Source organism: Pseudopodoces humilis, chromosome 23, assembly GCF_049639895.1.
Source record: "Pseudopodoces humilis isolate 2021_Gansu_Grassland_sample_001 chromosome 23, ASM4963989v1, whole genome shotgun sequence".
NCBI lineage: Eukaryota > Metazoa > Chordata > Aves > Passeriformes > Paridae > Pseudopodoces > Pseudopodoces humilis.
In genome coordinates, this window is record NC_142222.1 from 4,886,678 (window position 1) to 4,900,587 (window position 13,910).

Genomic DNA, 13,910 nt, shown 5'->3' on the forward strand with positions numbered 1-13,910 from the left:
TTCCGTACAGGGACGCTGATGGGCGCCGCCATGGCGGTGCTGGCGCTGCCGGTGGCGCGGCGGCGGTGATGGCGCTGCCGGTGGCGGAGTGGCAGGGCCGCACCGCCCGGCTCTGGGCCGCGCTGGAGCCGGCGCTGCGGGAGAGGCTGGCGGCGGCTTCGCTTCGCGATGCGGTGCGGCTGGGTTGTGACCTGCTCCGGTGAGCCGCGAGTGGGGCGGGTCCGGCGCAGGGTAGCGAGGGGGGGTGGGAGACAGGAGCATCTCTCTTAATGCGTGTAAAAAAAGGAGGGGGTGTTAAAGGATGGACTAGGCTCTGCTCGGTGGAACCGAGCAATAGGACACGGGGCAACGGGCAGAAAGTGATGCCGGGGAAATTCCATCTGGATAAAATTCCACCTTTCTACCTGACAGGAGGTTGGGAGTCGGCCTCGCCTCCCAGGCTGCTGGCGATAGGACGTGAAGAAATAGACTTAAACTTCACTTGGGAAGGGTTGGGTTGGACACTAGTAAGAATTTCCTCGCAGAAAGGGTGATTAGAGCTGGAATGGGCTGTCCAGGGAGGTGGATAAGCAAACATTGGTCTTGGCATTCAGTGTCATGGTCTGGTTGACAAACTGGGGATCCGTCACAGGCTGGACTCCACCTCAGAGGTCTTTTCCAACTTAATTGAGCCTGTGATTCTGTGAATATGAGGAGGAACTTCCCCATGCAGTGACCACGCACTGGCACAGATTGAGAGTGGGGATATCTCGCTGGAGATATTCCAGAACCCAATAGACACAATCCTGTGCCACGAGAATCATCCTGTTGGAGCAGGGAGGCTGGACCAACTCCAAAGTGATTCTTTGGTGCTGGCCCCGTGTCCCACAGGAGCGAGGAGGAGGAGGAGGCAGCCCTGCTGCGGTTGTGCCTCCAGGCACGCACGGACAAGCAGCCGGAGGCCGCGGGCTGGTACCGGGAGCAGGGAAACCGGGAATTCAAGCGGGGCCGGTACCAGGCTGCCCTGAGGCTTTACTCCAAGGTAGGAGTGGCATGAGAGGATCCCAGGGAAGGGGTCCCACAGCGCTCACAGCCAAAGGGATCCCCTGAGGGGATCCCTGAGAGAGGATCCCTCACGGTTGAAGGGCTCCTGCGCGGGGCGAGGAGCAGCTCCCGTGAGGGGATCCTGCAGGCCCTGCTGAGCGGCTCCTGTGAGGGATGCCCCGAGGCAGCAGCAGTTCTCTGGTCTCTGCAGGCAGCATCCCACGAGCTCCCTGGGGGCCCCGAGGTGTCCGTGTGCTTTGCCAACCGCTCGGCCGCCCTCTTCCACCTGGGACACTTTGAGGTAAGTGGGGCCAGGGCAGCACCCACCCCACAAGGTCCTGGGTGCCCCTGAGGTGTTTCATTGTTACAACAAGAGACGGCAGTTCAGATGTGCTTCCCAAGCTGTGCTTAAAGCATCCATAACTCAATTTCCTGAAGGGCTCCTGCTTTGTTCCCGTGTCAGGATGCATTATTTGGGCAGCAGGTTGGTTATGCACGTGGAATTTGCTGATTAACACACAGAATTCTCCATGAGACTGTTTTAAGTGGAATGAAAGAGCACGAGCTGGTTTTCAAGCCCACTTTAAAGGCCTTATCTTTGTTCCTAGGTTTGTCTGGAAGATATTGCCAGGGCTGAAAGCCATGGCTATCCAGACAGGCTGCTGCCCAAGGTCCTGCTGCGGAAAGCTGAGTGTCTGCTGTGCCTGGAGAGGTTACAGGATGCACAGGATATCCTCAGTGTGCTGGAGAGTAAAATTGCTCTAGATGGGGTCATGACTACACACCTGACTCAGCTAAAAAAGTTAAGTCAGCTGAAAGTTAAATTAGGTGAGAAAGAGAGGTGTCCAGAGCCTGCACAAGAAGCATGTGGTGGCATTCAAGGGAAGCCAGAGATCTGGGAAGAGAACAACAGAATTTCAGGTGCATCTTCATCTCTGAGCTTGCGTTTTGATGCGGAGAGAGGACGTCACTTGGTGGCCTCCCAAGACATCATGGCAGGACAGAGCCTGGTGAAAGAGGAGGCCTTTGTGAGTGTGCTGTGCCCCGGGGAGAGCCTTCCTCTGCAGGATGGTGCCACAGCGTGGGACACTCGAGCCACCAACGCAGATCTTTACTGCCACCGCTGTCTGAGGCAGCTCCTGGCCTCAGTGCCTTGTCATGGCTGCAGTTATGCCAAATACTGCAGCCAGGACTGTGCAGACATGGCATGGCAGCAGTACCACAGGACAGAGTGTTCCCTGGGAGCGCTGCTCCTCACACTGGGGGTCTTCTGCCACGTGGCCTTGAGGACTGTCCTGCTGGCAGGGTTTGCAGAGGTTAGCAGGCTGGTGGCATGGTCCCACTGTGGGGACAAGAACCTTCAGAACCCTGAGGCAAGATGCAAACCTCTCAGTGAGGCAGCAGATTCAGGAGCTGATAGCAGAGGTATCCCTGGCTGTGGCAGCAGTGGTCGGTACCAGAGTTCTTACCAAGCTCTGTTCCACCTTTTGCCTCACACTGAGCAGCACAGCCCTGAGCACAAGTTCCTCTGCACACTCAGTGTGGTAGCTATATGCAAAAAGCTGCAAGCAGCTGGCCTGGAGGCTGCTGTGTTGAATCAGGAATCACCTCAGCAGCGGTCCAAAACAAAGACGTTTGAAAAAACCTCAGATGAATTGTCCCCAGAGCTGAAGACTGTGGCAGAAGCAATGCTGAGGCACGTGTTGCAGCTGCAGTGTAATGCACAAGCAATCACTGTAATGCAGGATCTGGGTAAGATGAAACCAAATTAAAACAATTAATAAATTCTGTTGTCACGGAATGGTTGGGGTTGGAAGGGACCTCTGAAGATGATTCCGTCCAAATCCCCTGCCCAGGCTGGGTCACCTGGAGCAGGCGACACAGGAACATGTCCAGGTGGGTTTGGAATGTCTCTAGATCTCCCTGGACAGCCTGTTGCAGTGCTCTGCCACCCTCAGTGGTTTTCCTCATGTTGAGGTGAAGCTTCTTGTTTAATTTGTGGCCATTACTCCTTAACCTGGCACCACAGAAAAGAGTCCATCACCATTCTCTGACACCTGTATTTGTATATGTATTGATGAGATCCCTTCTCAGTCTTCTCCAGACTAACCAAGCTCCCTCAGTCTCATAAGAGAGATGCCCCAGACCCCTCATCATCTCTGTGGCCTCCACTGGACCCTCTCCAGTAGGTCCTCTTTCCTGTCCTGAGGAGCCCAGGACTGTCCTCTTTTTGCCCATTTTCTTGTGTGAAGAGATTGAATTATCAGCTGTAAAAGGCTCCCATTGCAGATGGAAATGACTTGTTTAAAATTTAATGGCCTGTTCCATGCTGGCTTGTTCCTTGGTGCACATGCAGAGCGTGTTTAGCTGTTATTTATTGCAGCAATATACCAGGAACCTTTCTGCTGCTGCCTGCGATCGGTCACGGTGCTCATTGCAGAAATTGTGTGGGTTTGTGAGCATTCAATCTCAACCTGCTTGGTTTTCCTCTGTCTTCAGGGCCTGGAGATGGGGCTGTTGTAGATAAGAAGCCTGTGAGGCTGGCAACAGCTTTCTTCCCTGTCCTCAGCCTCCTGAACCACTCGTGCTGCCCCAATACCAGTGTGTCATTCAGTGGGACAGCTGCCACTGTCAGGGCATCACAGCCAATCTCAAGTGGCCAAGAGGTTTTGCATTGCTATGGTAAGCCCTAAATCTGTGTTTGTCTCAAGGCACAGACATCATTCACCTCTCCTTATCATGCTAATGGCAACTTATACCATAATTCTCATATAATTCTCATCTAATGTTGCCAGAGTCTTTGTTTAGCAGCCTTGATCAACATTTCATCTCTTAAGCCCACTGTTAGATTTTCTGTCTCCAGTTGTGTCCTCCCCAAAATATACCTAGTCTCAATTGTAACTAAAGTCCATTTATTCTGATATTAAGAACTGTAGCTGTTGAGAGATCTCTACCCTTGCCATCCTCTGCAGGGCCTCACTGGCGTAGGATGAGGGTTGTTGAGAGACAGCAGCTTCTCCATCAGTATTTCTTCAAGTGTCGCTGCCGGGCTTGCCTCGAGGAGTTAGAGTCTGGTGTCAAGAGTGTGGTGTCCATCAGAAATTCATTCTGCTGTCCCACATGCCAGGCCCAAATGCAGGTAATTCTCCATAGTTATGGTTGTGCAACTTCCTGGGGTGTGTAACATTTGGGTCTGGGAGAGCCAAGAGGTGAAGACCTCACTTTGATCCCTGCTCAGAAGCCAAAAGCTCCTGTTGAGTCTAGACAGCATCTCACTGTTTCTCATAAAATCAAATAAGCTGTAACAATTTATGAAAAAATCACTTTGTTTGATTAATACAACTGAGGAACAATTTAGCATCTCTATAACCCAGAGCTAATGGAGATGGAGGGTAAGCTTTTAGCTGAACGTGAGCTGGAATGATCACAAAGGATTTCTGCAGGAGGAAGAAGACACACTTTGCTGTTCAAATGAAGCTTGTGGAACCTCAGCCAGCAAAGATCACCTGTCTGGCCGTTTACAGGACCTTCAGCAACAAATCAAGAAAGCTTTAGACCTGCTGAGTGTTGGAAAGGCTGGTAAGGCTCAGCTTTGTGCCCTGAGGTCAGGAGCTGAGGAGCCCAGGTCGGGACAGGAACCATGAGATGGCACTGTTGCTCATGCCATTGGGGCACTGTGACACGTGGCCTGGTGTCCCTGGGGACTTCAGCTGTAGTTTTTTTATACCCCCCTGATCTGGGTGTTAATCTAAGCCACATATTGTTCCATAGTAAAGTAATTAAATAAAAAGAAACCAGGGTAATATTGGAGTTGGGCCTTCCCAGGCCTTGTTTCCCTGGAGGTAGTTGAGCCATCACTGGGGTAGAATTAGCAGAGGTGCAGATGAAATCAGTGCTGAATCCTAACCAAACCCCAGTCAGCTGTGTAACATGTAAAGATGAGATTGGATTGATTTTATTTCGTGGATCATGGAAAACTGGAGACTGACCACAGGGTGAATTTTATAACCATTTTTTTTCTTTCTATAGATCAGGCTATCAAACTGCTCCTGAAGTGTCAGATAGATGCTGGAACCTTCTTGTCTCCAGAGCATTTGCTGATGGGAGAGATGGAGGATCATCTGGCACAGGTCTATGCTACTCTTGGTATGGCATTGTCCTCTCACTATCCCATGTTTCCTGAACTTTGAATTTAACATGACTAGCTTTTTCTTGGACTGGCCCTCTCATTTTCTCCCTAGTTTTGGCAGCAGGGCTCTCAGGAGGACCAAACCTGTGTTCCCAGCAGCCACTGAACAATACTGTGCTCTCATGTTATTTTAGATTCCCTGTCCTGATTCTGTGGACAGAGTTCACCACATTTTGATTAATTCTGTCAGATTCTTTGGGTGGCAGTAGCTCTAGGAAGTATTTATTAATTTCTCATGTTTTGCTTTGTTTTTCCATCAGGGAAGTGGCAGGAAGCAGCCAGACACCTGAAGAAGAGTATTGAGGTTGTGGAAATGCACCATGGGCCATCAAGTGTAGAAGCAGGCCATGAACTTTTCAAGCTGGCACAAATCCTCTTCAATGGGTGAGTTTGGTTTCATCCTCTGTCCCTGCCCTGCACCACTCCTGTGTGTCTGACACAATATCAAGGCACCTTGACGGTGTCTCGCAGGACACAGGGCAGTCTAGCACAGGTACTCTTTTAGGAATCTGTTTCTCTCCTCTGTGCCTTTTTCTTCTCCCTGGCTCAATTTATTCACTGTCCAATTGTTTTATTCTGTCAACTTATCAATCTTGGTGTTTATACCTCAGTTGTATAATGCTGCTGACTTCTTCTCAAATGAGAGAATGAAATCCTCTTGCTTTATTGGCAAGGAAATCCCCTGACTGCTTCTGAAAATCTCCTCACAACACCTCCCTTTAACCAAATTAATTTTAGCAGAAGCTGCAGTGATGAGGTAGTGGGTTCCTGTATACTCAAAGATAATGTTTTCAGGTTTTGTCCATCTCCTTACCTTTCCATCCCCCTCATCCTCCCTTTGTAGCTGAAGCAGATACAATTTTCCTGCTGCTGGAAGGCAGGGGAGGGTGGGATCTGTGGCCATGAACAGGTTTAGGTTTTTGTTAGGGAGGGCTTAAAAGCTGTGTAAGTCAAGAAGCTGAATTAAGTATTTTGCATGCTCTGTTCTTATTATCTTCCTATTTCAGATTTGCAGTTTCTGAAGCTCTGAGCACGATTCAAAGAGCAGAGGGGATTTTGTCAGTGCACTTTGGTCCTCAGAGTGCTCAGATCCAGGAACTACAAGAGATGAAGGCCTGCCTGTCAGAGCTTCCCAGAAACATCCTTCAGAGGACTTAATTTCCCTGTCAAAGGAAGCTGCAATGTGATCTTTCATCAAAGCTAAGTGTCATGTGCTAAGGTAGTCATGTAGTACAAGCTGGAAAATCATGTGTAACAGCAACTTGAATGAAGTCTTGAAATGCTCTTTAGTGAGCCTGTTGTAAATAAAATGACCAATTCTAACGTGAGAGGTGTGTGTGTGGTATGGTGGGAACAGAGGCTGTTGTATAAGTTCTGTGTGTGGGTTGGAAGCAAATGTTTGAGTTGCTTTTGTGTGAGATGTGACTCTCCCCTGTGTGGTGCCCTGAGCATTATGAACATACAGTCATCCAGAGCACGTTGCCTTCTATTTTTGATACTGTGAGGCACTTTCCTTCTTGCCAGTGTCAAATGGAAATGGTTGGAAGGGGTGAGGCAACAGCCTGGGAAGTGGAAACTTAAAGGGGGCACTGCAGGACTTGGAGGGCTCCAGCGCAGATCTGTCAGTGATGAGGGATTCAGAATCAACAACTGGTGTCAGGTTGGAAAACAGGATGGGGAACAATGGAGTATACACCAGATAATGTTTGCTTTCAGGACACAAAACTGCATTCCTCCTCTGGGGAAACTAGGAGTGTAGGCAGACAACCTTTCAAGGGAGAATACTTGGGCTTGCTGAGATTAATAGCAAAAGCTCTTTTATTGCAGCATGAAGGCGTAAGATTTGCAAGTTGTGTCTTTGTGCAGCAGAGCAGGGAGCAAGTATCCCTCCCAATATCACCCTTTCCATTTGGGCCCTACCATTGCAGATTACTGTGGAGGGATCTAAACACCCCTGGGGTCCAGGATCTTGCCAATGAAGAGGAGGGTTCCAGTGGTATCATCCCTCAGTACGAGAAGGAAAGGCCTGTCCACGTGGTATTCTATGGGGAAGGTCAGACGAGCAGCATCAGCCCCAGGGTTTGGTATGGATCTTTCCCCATCCTCACTAAGCTCCAGCATTGCTTTGTGTTGCACATGAGATAATCTCAGAGGTTTGGCAGAAATCTTGGAGAAATCAGGTGATGTGAAAAGTGATTGGAGCCCTGGAGAAAAGACAGAAAGTTCCATTAGCTGAAGGCATGGATTGCAGAAGGAGGAGCAGCACTGCTAATGTGTGACCCACGAGGGGAGGGAGCTGCTTGGGCAGAGTTTTCTGAGGGAACAGGGAGAAGCAGCTTTTACCTGCAATCTCAGCAGCACTGTTTGAGCTTGGTGGAGGGATGTGATAAAAAGCTGAGAAGCCCCAGATGAAGGTGATTTGAGATCTCCACAACCATAACTAACAACCCACCAACTTCATATTCTGAGAGCAGGAAGCAACTTGGCCACTGCTTTGAGCCCTGGCAGCCTGCAAAGGGGGTGTGATGCACATACTTGTCTCCTTTAGTGTGCTGCCAAGTGCCTCTTCGTGGTTCAGCTTTAGTTTGGGCAGGCTCAGCACAGCATGGACGGTCTTCAGCTCTTTGTCCACATCGTGGACAAACTCAGAAGTGAGGCTTTCCTCAATCAGAGTCATGTTCTGGGTCACCTTCGTGGGCAGGAAGAACATGGCACTGATTCCCTCTGTCAGGGGCAGCTGGGCAATCTGCAAGGCCAGAAATAAGAGATAAGAAGGGGTCACATCGATAATAGTTTTACCCATTCTGTACCAGGCAGAGGCCTGATTCTCAGGCTGGAATCTCAACCTTTTCAGTGAACATTCTATCTTTTTCCCTGTTTGCTTTTATCTGACATGATGTTTCCTGACACTTCTGTTTTTTTCCCCAGGCTTTCATCCATCCTTGCTGCACTCTTCCTGCTATGGAAGTGCTCTCTCACCTGCAGCATTGCTTTGGGGAATTCTCACTGGAACACCTTTGAGCTCATGCTCCAGGGAAAGACTGGTTGAAAGAGGCAGAGGTGGAAAAGTTTTGAGAGGTGTGGCCTGCCCTTCTTGCCCAACTTTAAGTCAAGCAATACAGGCTGGTAGGACCTGGGCATAATTTAAATTTTGGATTGCTTGTGACATAGCCTGGGTAGAAGCAGGATACCCTAAGAATCAACACACTGCCTTTCAAAATAGGGATTGCAAAAGTAGCTGATGGGAGGAGCAAAGCTGGAATGGGTTAACAGGTAGGTGTAGCTGAACCTACTCCTCAGTAGGTTCGGGAGATCTTGGGCAATATTTGCTGTCTGACCTTGCAGTTGAGTTCTGAGTCGAAACCGTATCTCAGGATGGCTTTGGGGTCTGACATCATGGACACCTTCACAGTTCTGTCCTCATCCAGGTGGAAATCCTTCAGGGCAGTCTTCTTGGTGTCAAACTTGGTTTTCCATGTCCCTGTTTTATAAGAGAGAAAATGGAGGATTTTCTGGAATAATAACATATGAAGCCAGGCTTATGCCTGTGGCTGAATAATCTTGTGCTTTAATATGCAGTATTTGTGCTTTAAGGAGTTGAGGCATTACAGGGATAGAAATAGACTGATTGGAGCTACTGATTTACTGCCATCCTTGGTCCCTCCTTTTCATCTGAGAATTGGCTAAATGGCAAATAAATAATCAAGCCAGTGTATGGGTGGAGTAGCCACTGGGAAGTTGATGTCTACTTATGTAATTACAAAACTATTTTAAAGGGTAACAGTTGTGTCAATGGATATAAAGTACTTCTCTCCCCACCCTTTATTTTGCTGCCTGTCTCTAAGCAATAATTCTCCAGGACACTGGCTTACAGCGTGTTTAAGAACAGCTCTCTAGCATCAAACTGTTCCTTCTACAGTGGTAAGAAGGCTCAGAACACTTCAAGCTGTTCCTTCCCTAAATGGTAATATCCTATCTCTGAATGGAGTTTTGTGAGCTTAAACTTTCTTCTCTGATTCTTACCGCAAACAGGTCAAGATTCAGCTTCCCAAGAGTAATAATTCCTCCCTCTGGACTATTTTTGTTCAGGTAGTGTTCTTTATTTTTTCTTCTTTACTGAACATTCTCAAACACTTTCTTCTCACGCTTCTCTCCTTGATACCTGTTTGCTTTATTGGAAGTGGGAGCATTCCTCCACATCTCCTCCAACACGTGCTTAATGGACTTTTTCTGTGCCCAAGCACACAACATTCTTACCCTTGAAGAAAGCAGCCCCAGCAAGGAGAATACTGACATCTGTGGGCATGTCCTTCATGAACCTCATAATCCTTCCCTTTGTCTGCTGTCGGACCCAGGTGTTGATTTCTTGGAGGTCCAGCTGGGTGTTGCCACTCAGTGCCCTCGGTCGCATCTTGTAGGACTTCTCCAGCTGGCTGTGAAATCCAGGCCTTGCCCTGAGTCCTGGGGAATAAAAACATGGATACTGCAGCTAGCTCCCCTATCCAAACAATCTCAAGGCAGCAGGTGGCAATCCAAAGCCCAGCAGCAGGTCTCTCATAAAATATCTGTGCCTGTTTGTCTACAGAAACCTGCTTTGAAGAGGAATATCTGAAAGCACATTAAGGAAACGGATCCAAATCCTACAGCCACCCATGCTGGAGCACGGGATAACTCTCTTCTGAAAACTGAAAAAAGGAGATAAGAACTGAAGGCTTGGACACAGCCATTCCTACATCAGCCTTCCTTCTTTCCCCAGCCTGCTTTCTGAGTACAGCTTACTCAACCTATTGGATTCTTGGAACCAGCAGGTTCCAAAAGATAGCTCTTAGCATTCTCAGCAGATGTTTATTGCATGCCAGAAGCAGACATTTCAAATAGCTCTGCAAAGAATTAAACAAAGGAATATGGCTGAGTGTTATCACAAATAGAAAATGTGATCTGTGGTTCCTGGAAGCCAGCAACACCTGCCAGACAGCCTGGAGTGAAGGCAAAATTATCAGCAAGTTTCTTTTAGGTCTTCTGTGAGTTAACTGTTCTGTCACCAATGTCTTTGTGTGCATGTCTGGTCTTTTATTTAAGTGCACACAAACTTTCCAGGCTTTTTCTGGAGCAGCAAGAGCATTCCATGACTTGTCTGCATCCTGGCTCAGCAGAATGTCAGAGCCAGAGCTGTGACACTGTGTTAGTGCTGTGTTACTCAGTGTGTTTTTATCAATATAGGCACACCAAAATAACTTCTGCTGACAGCTTTTTAGGTAAAATTTTATAGAGGGGAAGAAGGACTTCTACTTTTCTCCAGGATGATCCGGGAGGCACTTTTCATGCTCTTCTCTGGCCCAGTCACGCTGCTCAGCAGGTCCTTGTAGGTGTCGTGGACCTCAGCCTTGTTGAGCAGATCATAGAAGAGGGCGCGAGAAATCACATTTTCAGTTCGTTCTCCAGCCCCTGCCAACGACCAGGAAAACATGAGGAAAAGGCTGCCAAGCCAGAGGGTGAGTGTGGAAATGGGGCAAAGAACTCACCAAGTGAGAGACCAGAAAGTGCAGTAGCCAGGCTGAAGGGAGACAGCAGCACGTTGGCCGTGGCTGTCCGGCTGGACTGCTGGCGGTACAGGTCATAACCAAAGTTGGAGACTGCAGCTGCCAGCTTGTTCACAGGGCTCTTGTAGAATGGATCTTCCTCTTCCTCGCCAGCATTGGCTCCATCAGCTGTGGCAGAGTTCTGGCAGGTCCAGGAAGTGCTTTGGTTAGACTTTCAGGAGTGGTAAACACTTCATAGGCAAACAACTACAGATATTCTTCTATGACCTACAGAAATATTGACTTCATCTTAAAGAGAGTGTAGGAACAGTTACTTTAATGCCAAAGGCAGCACTGAGTTTGAAATTCTGCCTCCTGGTCATCCCCTGATGTAACTACTGTGGTTTTATCCAGGTAAGGCAGGAGTTAGGCTCATTATGTTGCTAAATAAAATCCCAGTAATTTAGGAGGGTAGTGCTTAATCCTTCAGTAAGACTCTCTAAAATTAAATTACCTGTTCCACACCTCTTTCCCTTGCTCTCTGCATATGGTGTCTCACTCACCTGCTCAGTAGCTGAATTCTGGGCTCTGCTTGGGACAGTTAAGAGGCCTAGGAAAAGGAGAACCACTGGAATCTGCATGCCTGGACCTACAGAATATGACAGACACAGTTCAAGCAATCAGGTAAATGCATCTCTACCACAACTCTGCACTGTACCTAGCTGTGACAGGAGCTGCAGTGGCAAATGCTGCTGCTTGACCTTCCAATTGTGAAACACACACCTGATCTGAGCCAGCTTTCCTTCTCTAGTTGGAAGTATTCAGCCAGACTGGCCCCAGTGACTTTAAAACTGGGCAGGCACATGGTGTGGGTATGCCTGAGCACAAAAGCAGATGTGTGTGGCCCAAACCACACTGATGCTGGCAATTACTGAGTGCCAAGGTCCAGAAAAGCACCAAATCACTACTTCTGAGTCTTAGGCTTCAAAAAAAATTAAGACTTCATTTATAAAAGGTACCAAATCCATATTGTTGAATGGGGTAGAAGGCAACACTGACTGGTTACTGCTTTAATACACAAATTACCTGCCTCAGACAGTAGTTTGCTGTTTCTTGTGTCTACATGTACCTGTGTCCATCCTTTGCTTCTTATTTGCAATCTGATGAAGTAAAATAGAAGAGCTTTCTTAAAAGACAATAAGGAGACCTAGAGAAGGGAAAGGCAGTGCTTGGCTTATTCAACATTTTTAATGGAGGTGGGAGAAAAGCACCGAATTCCCCAAAGCTGTTCTTTCTGTAGAATCCATTTTTCATCACTCCGGTACTGGGATGAGTGGCCCTTCCAGACAAATCTGTCTGGTCCAGAGGGCACTGAGTAACCCAGGGCTTTGCTGTGGGTAAACCAGAGCTACTGAAGTGTTCTGTCCCCAAGAACAGACGCCACTGAGGCTGGTCTGAAGCAATGTTTAGATAGATTCCCAGAAATTAAAGGAAGAGAGTTGTATTTAACTAACCCCTGTCATCCTAGGCAACTAGAGAAATCAGAGGAAGAACATGTGTTTCAGATTAACTTCAGCTACAAAGAAAACATGCCTGCTGCTAGAAATACATGTGGTGACAAAAGCCCCAGCTCAAGACCCTGTTCAGGCAGAGTGAAAGGCAGTTTGCTGTTGCCCTTCCCTGCCTTTTCTTCTGGAGGGAGCTCTCCCTCAGAGAAAAAAGCATCACACAGGAGGTTTTAAGCTTTCATCTGTGTTCAACACAGAAGTGGTACCCTCTTTCCCCTGTGAGCTTGCATCCTGTAACCTGCTGCCATCCCAGCTGCAGAATAGGTGAGGTTTCTGGTGCAGAAGATGTGGATCAAGAGGATTTACTATCTGGTGTGATAGTGGATATGATGCTGGGATTGCTCCGATCATTCCAGAGATTTACAACAAACAGGCACCATGCTGAAAGAGAGGTGCCAGAAGTCCTGCATGAGTCTAAAAAGCCTTAGTGAGGGCTCTGTGAGGATGCCTCTACCAAGCTGCACTCTGCATGCTGAGAGGAAGAGGTTTGGCCCAGTCTAGCTTAGAGCTGAAGCTTTTCCATGGAGCATAACCTTTTCTCTGAAGAAAAAGAAAATAATCTCAACACAACCTCTGCTTCCAGCTCCACTGAGCTCCTGGGAGCATGGGAACAGAGATTGGTTTTGCAGATTGTATTGTTTTTGCCAGTACTGTCACCAGCTTCATATTTCTCAGACTTTGCCAAAAAGCAATTTCCATTTTAAAAAGACAAAGCCTTTTGCGTTTGAATTGGCCTGAACATCTGGATTCTATTTGTATTTCTCTTAGCACACAGCCAGAAATGCAGAGAAAAGAATTTGGTTGGATCGGAGGTGGGATGGTTTCAGGAATGATATTAAAATCTGTGGCTGGCTTGAAGGAAAAGAGAAGGAGCAACAGCGAGTGATGTTACAGTCAAAAGGTATAGGAGGAAAACCTTGAGAAATAAGCTGAGAAGGAACTTTGTGTCTGGGACTTATGGATTTGTGAAGGCCTGCAGGTGCAAAGGAAATATTTTACTTTCCACCTACAGTGGAACAAGTCTCTCACATCATTTATAAACACTTCTGACTTGAGGTGCTGTGAAACAAGACCCATGAGTTGAGACTGCTCGCTCTGCTTGTTCCACAGCACCAGCTCCTGGCACATCCTGCAGCCACCAGCTCCAGAGGATTTGACTGTCACACCATCACAGACAAAAAACGTGTTCCCAGCTGCAAGGCAGATGCTTGAAAGGCAGAAAACCCACCCCAATTCCCAAGCACAGCTCAGCCCCGGGGGCACAGCTGATGCTGGTGGCTCCCGATCCTTGGTGAGGTCTCTTGGTGGGAATCCCACCTGCAGAAGAACCATTCTTCCCATTTCCCAGATCCTCTGGGAGCTGCCCAGCCTCAGCCCCTGCCCCGTGCTCCCCTGGCCGCTGGCAGTGGCACAGGCGAGCTGTCCCTGAGCTGTCCCTTACCTGGGGCTCCTCTCGGCCGCTGCTGTCGGGGCTCCCAGCGGGTGCGAGTCGAGGACAGTGCGGCTTTGGTGCAGCCACATCTGCTTTTTGCTGCTTCCCCCAGCCCAGCCTTCGGCAGGCTTCAGGTTACAGCTTCCCAGGGCTTTCTTAAAGTGCTCTGCTCCCATTTT

The 13,910-nt window shown here is 48.4% G+C and overlaps 2 protein-coding genes across 3 annotated transcripts; one reads left to right on the forward strand and one right to left on the reverse strand.

The window, feature by feature from the left end:
* The first annotated feature begins 16 nt into the window (after nt 1-16).
* Nucleotides 17-6,540, forward strand: SMYD4 (SET and MYND domain containing 4). Its single transcript, XM_014254985.2, has 10 exons — nt 17-199; nt 871-1,021; nt 1,235-1,324; nt 1,632-2,775; nt 3,523-3,705; nt 3,996-4,162; nt 4,467-4,602; nt 5,053-5,169; nt 5,473-5,596; nt 6,220-6,540. The coding sequence occupies exons 1-10, from the start codon at nt 69-71 to the stop codon at nt 6,368-6,370; spliced, it is 2,394 nt and encodes a 797-aa protein (XP_014110460.2). The 5' UTR covers nt 17-68; the 3' UTR covers nt 6,371-6,540.
* A 467-nt stretch (nt 6,541-7,007) lies between these two features.
* On the reverse strand, nt 7,008-13,866 carry SERPINF1 (serpin family F member 1). 2 transcript variants are annotated; one of them, XM_005525793.2, is made up of 8 exons: nt 13,741-13,866; nt 11,295-11,380; nt 10,735-10,933; nt 10,502-10,657; nt 9,470-9,673; nt 8,551-8,693; nt 7,748-7,958; nt 7,008-7,416 (listed from the first exon to the last, which is right to left on the reverse strand). In XM_005525793.2, exons 2-8 carry the CDS (start codon nt 11,370-11,372, stop codon nt 7,157-7,159), a joined length of 1,251 nt encoding a protein of 416 aa, XP_005525850.1. In that variant the 5' UTR covers nt 11,373-11,380; nt 13,741-13,866; the 3' UTR covers nt 7,008-7,156. The 2 variants fall into 2 exon arrangements, with proteins under 2 accessions (XP_005525850.1, XP_087922386.1); XM_088066260.1 differs by lacking the exon at nt 13,741-13,866 and adding an exon at nt 11,818-11,836.
* Between the last annotated feature and the right edge of the window lie 44 nt (nt 13,867-13,910).

Excerpts from the sequence above, each read along its gene's own strand:
- SMYD4 (XM_014254985.2), top strand. The coding sequence starts at position 69 with ATGGCGCTGCCGGTGGCGGAGTGGCAGGGCCGCACCGCCCGGCTCTGG. Across the intron at positions 1,022-1,234 it reads CCCTGAGGCTTTACTCCAAG|GCAGCATCCCACGAGCTCCC; the intron begins GTAGGAGTGGCA and ends TGGTCTCTGCAG. Across the intron at positions 5,597-6,219 it reads GCACAAATCCTCTTCAATGG|ATTTGCAGTTTCTGAAGCTC; the intron begins GTGAGTTTGGTT and ends TTCCTATTTCAG.
- SERPINF1 (XM_005525793.2), bottom strand. The coding sequence starts at position 11,372 with ATGCAGATTCCAGTGGTTCTCCTTTTCCTAGGCCTCTTAACTGTCCCA. Across the intron at positions 10,934-11,294 it reads AGAATTCAGCTACTGAGCAG|AACTCTGCCACAGCTGATGG; the intron begins GTGAGTGAGACA and ends TGGACCTGCCAG. Across the intron at positions 9,674-10,501 it reads CCGGATCATCCTGGAGAAAA|GACTCAGGGCAAGGCCTGGA; the intron begins GTAGAAGTCCTT and ends TTTATTCCCCAG.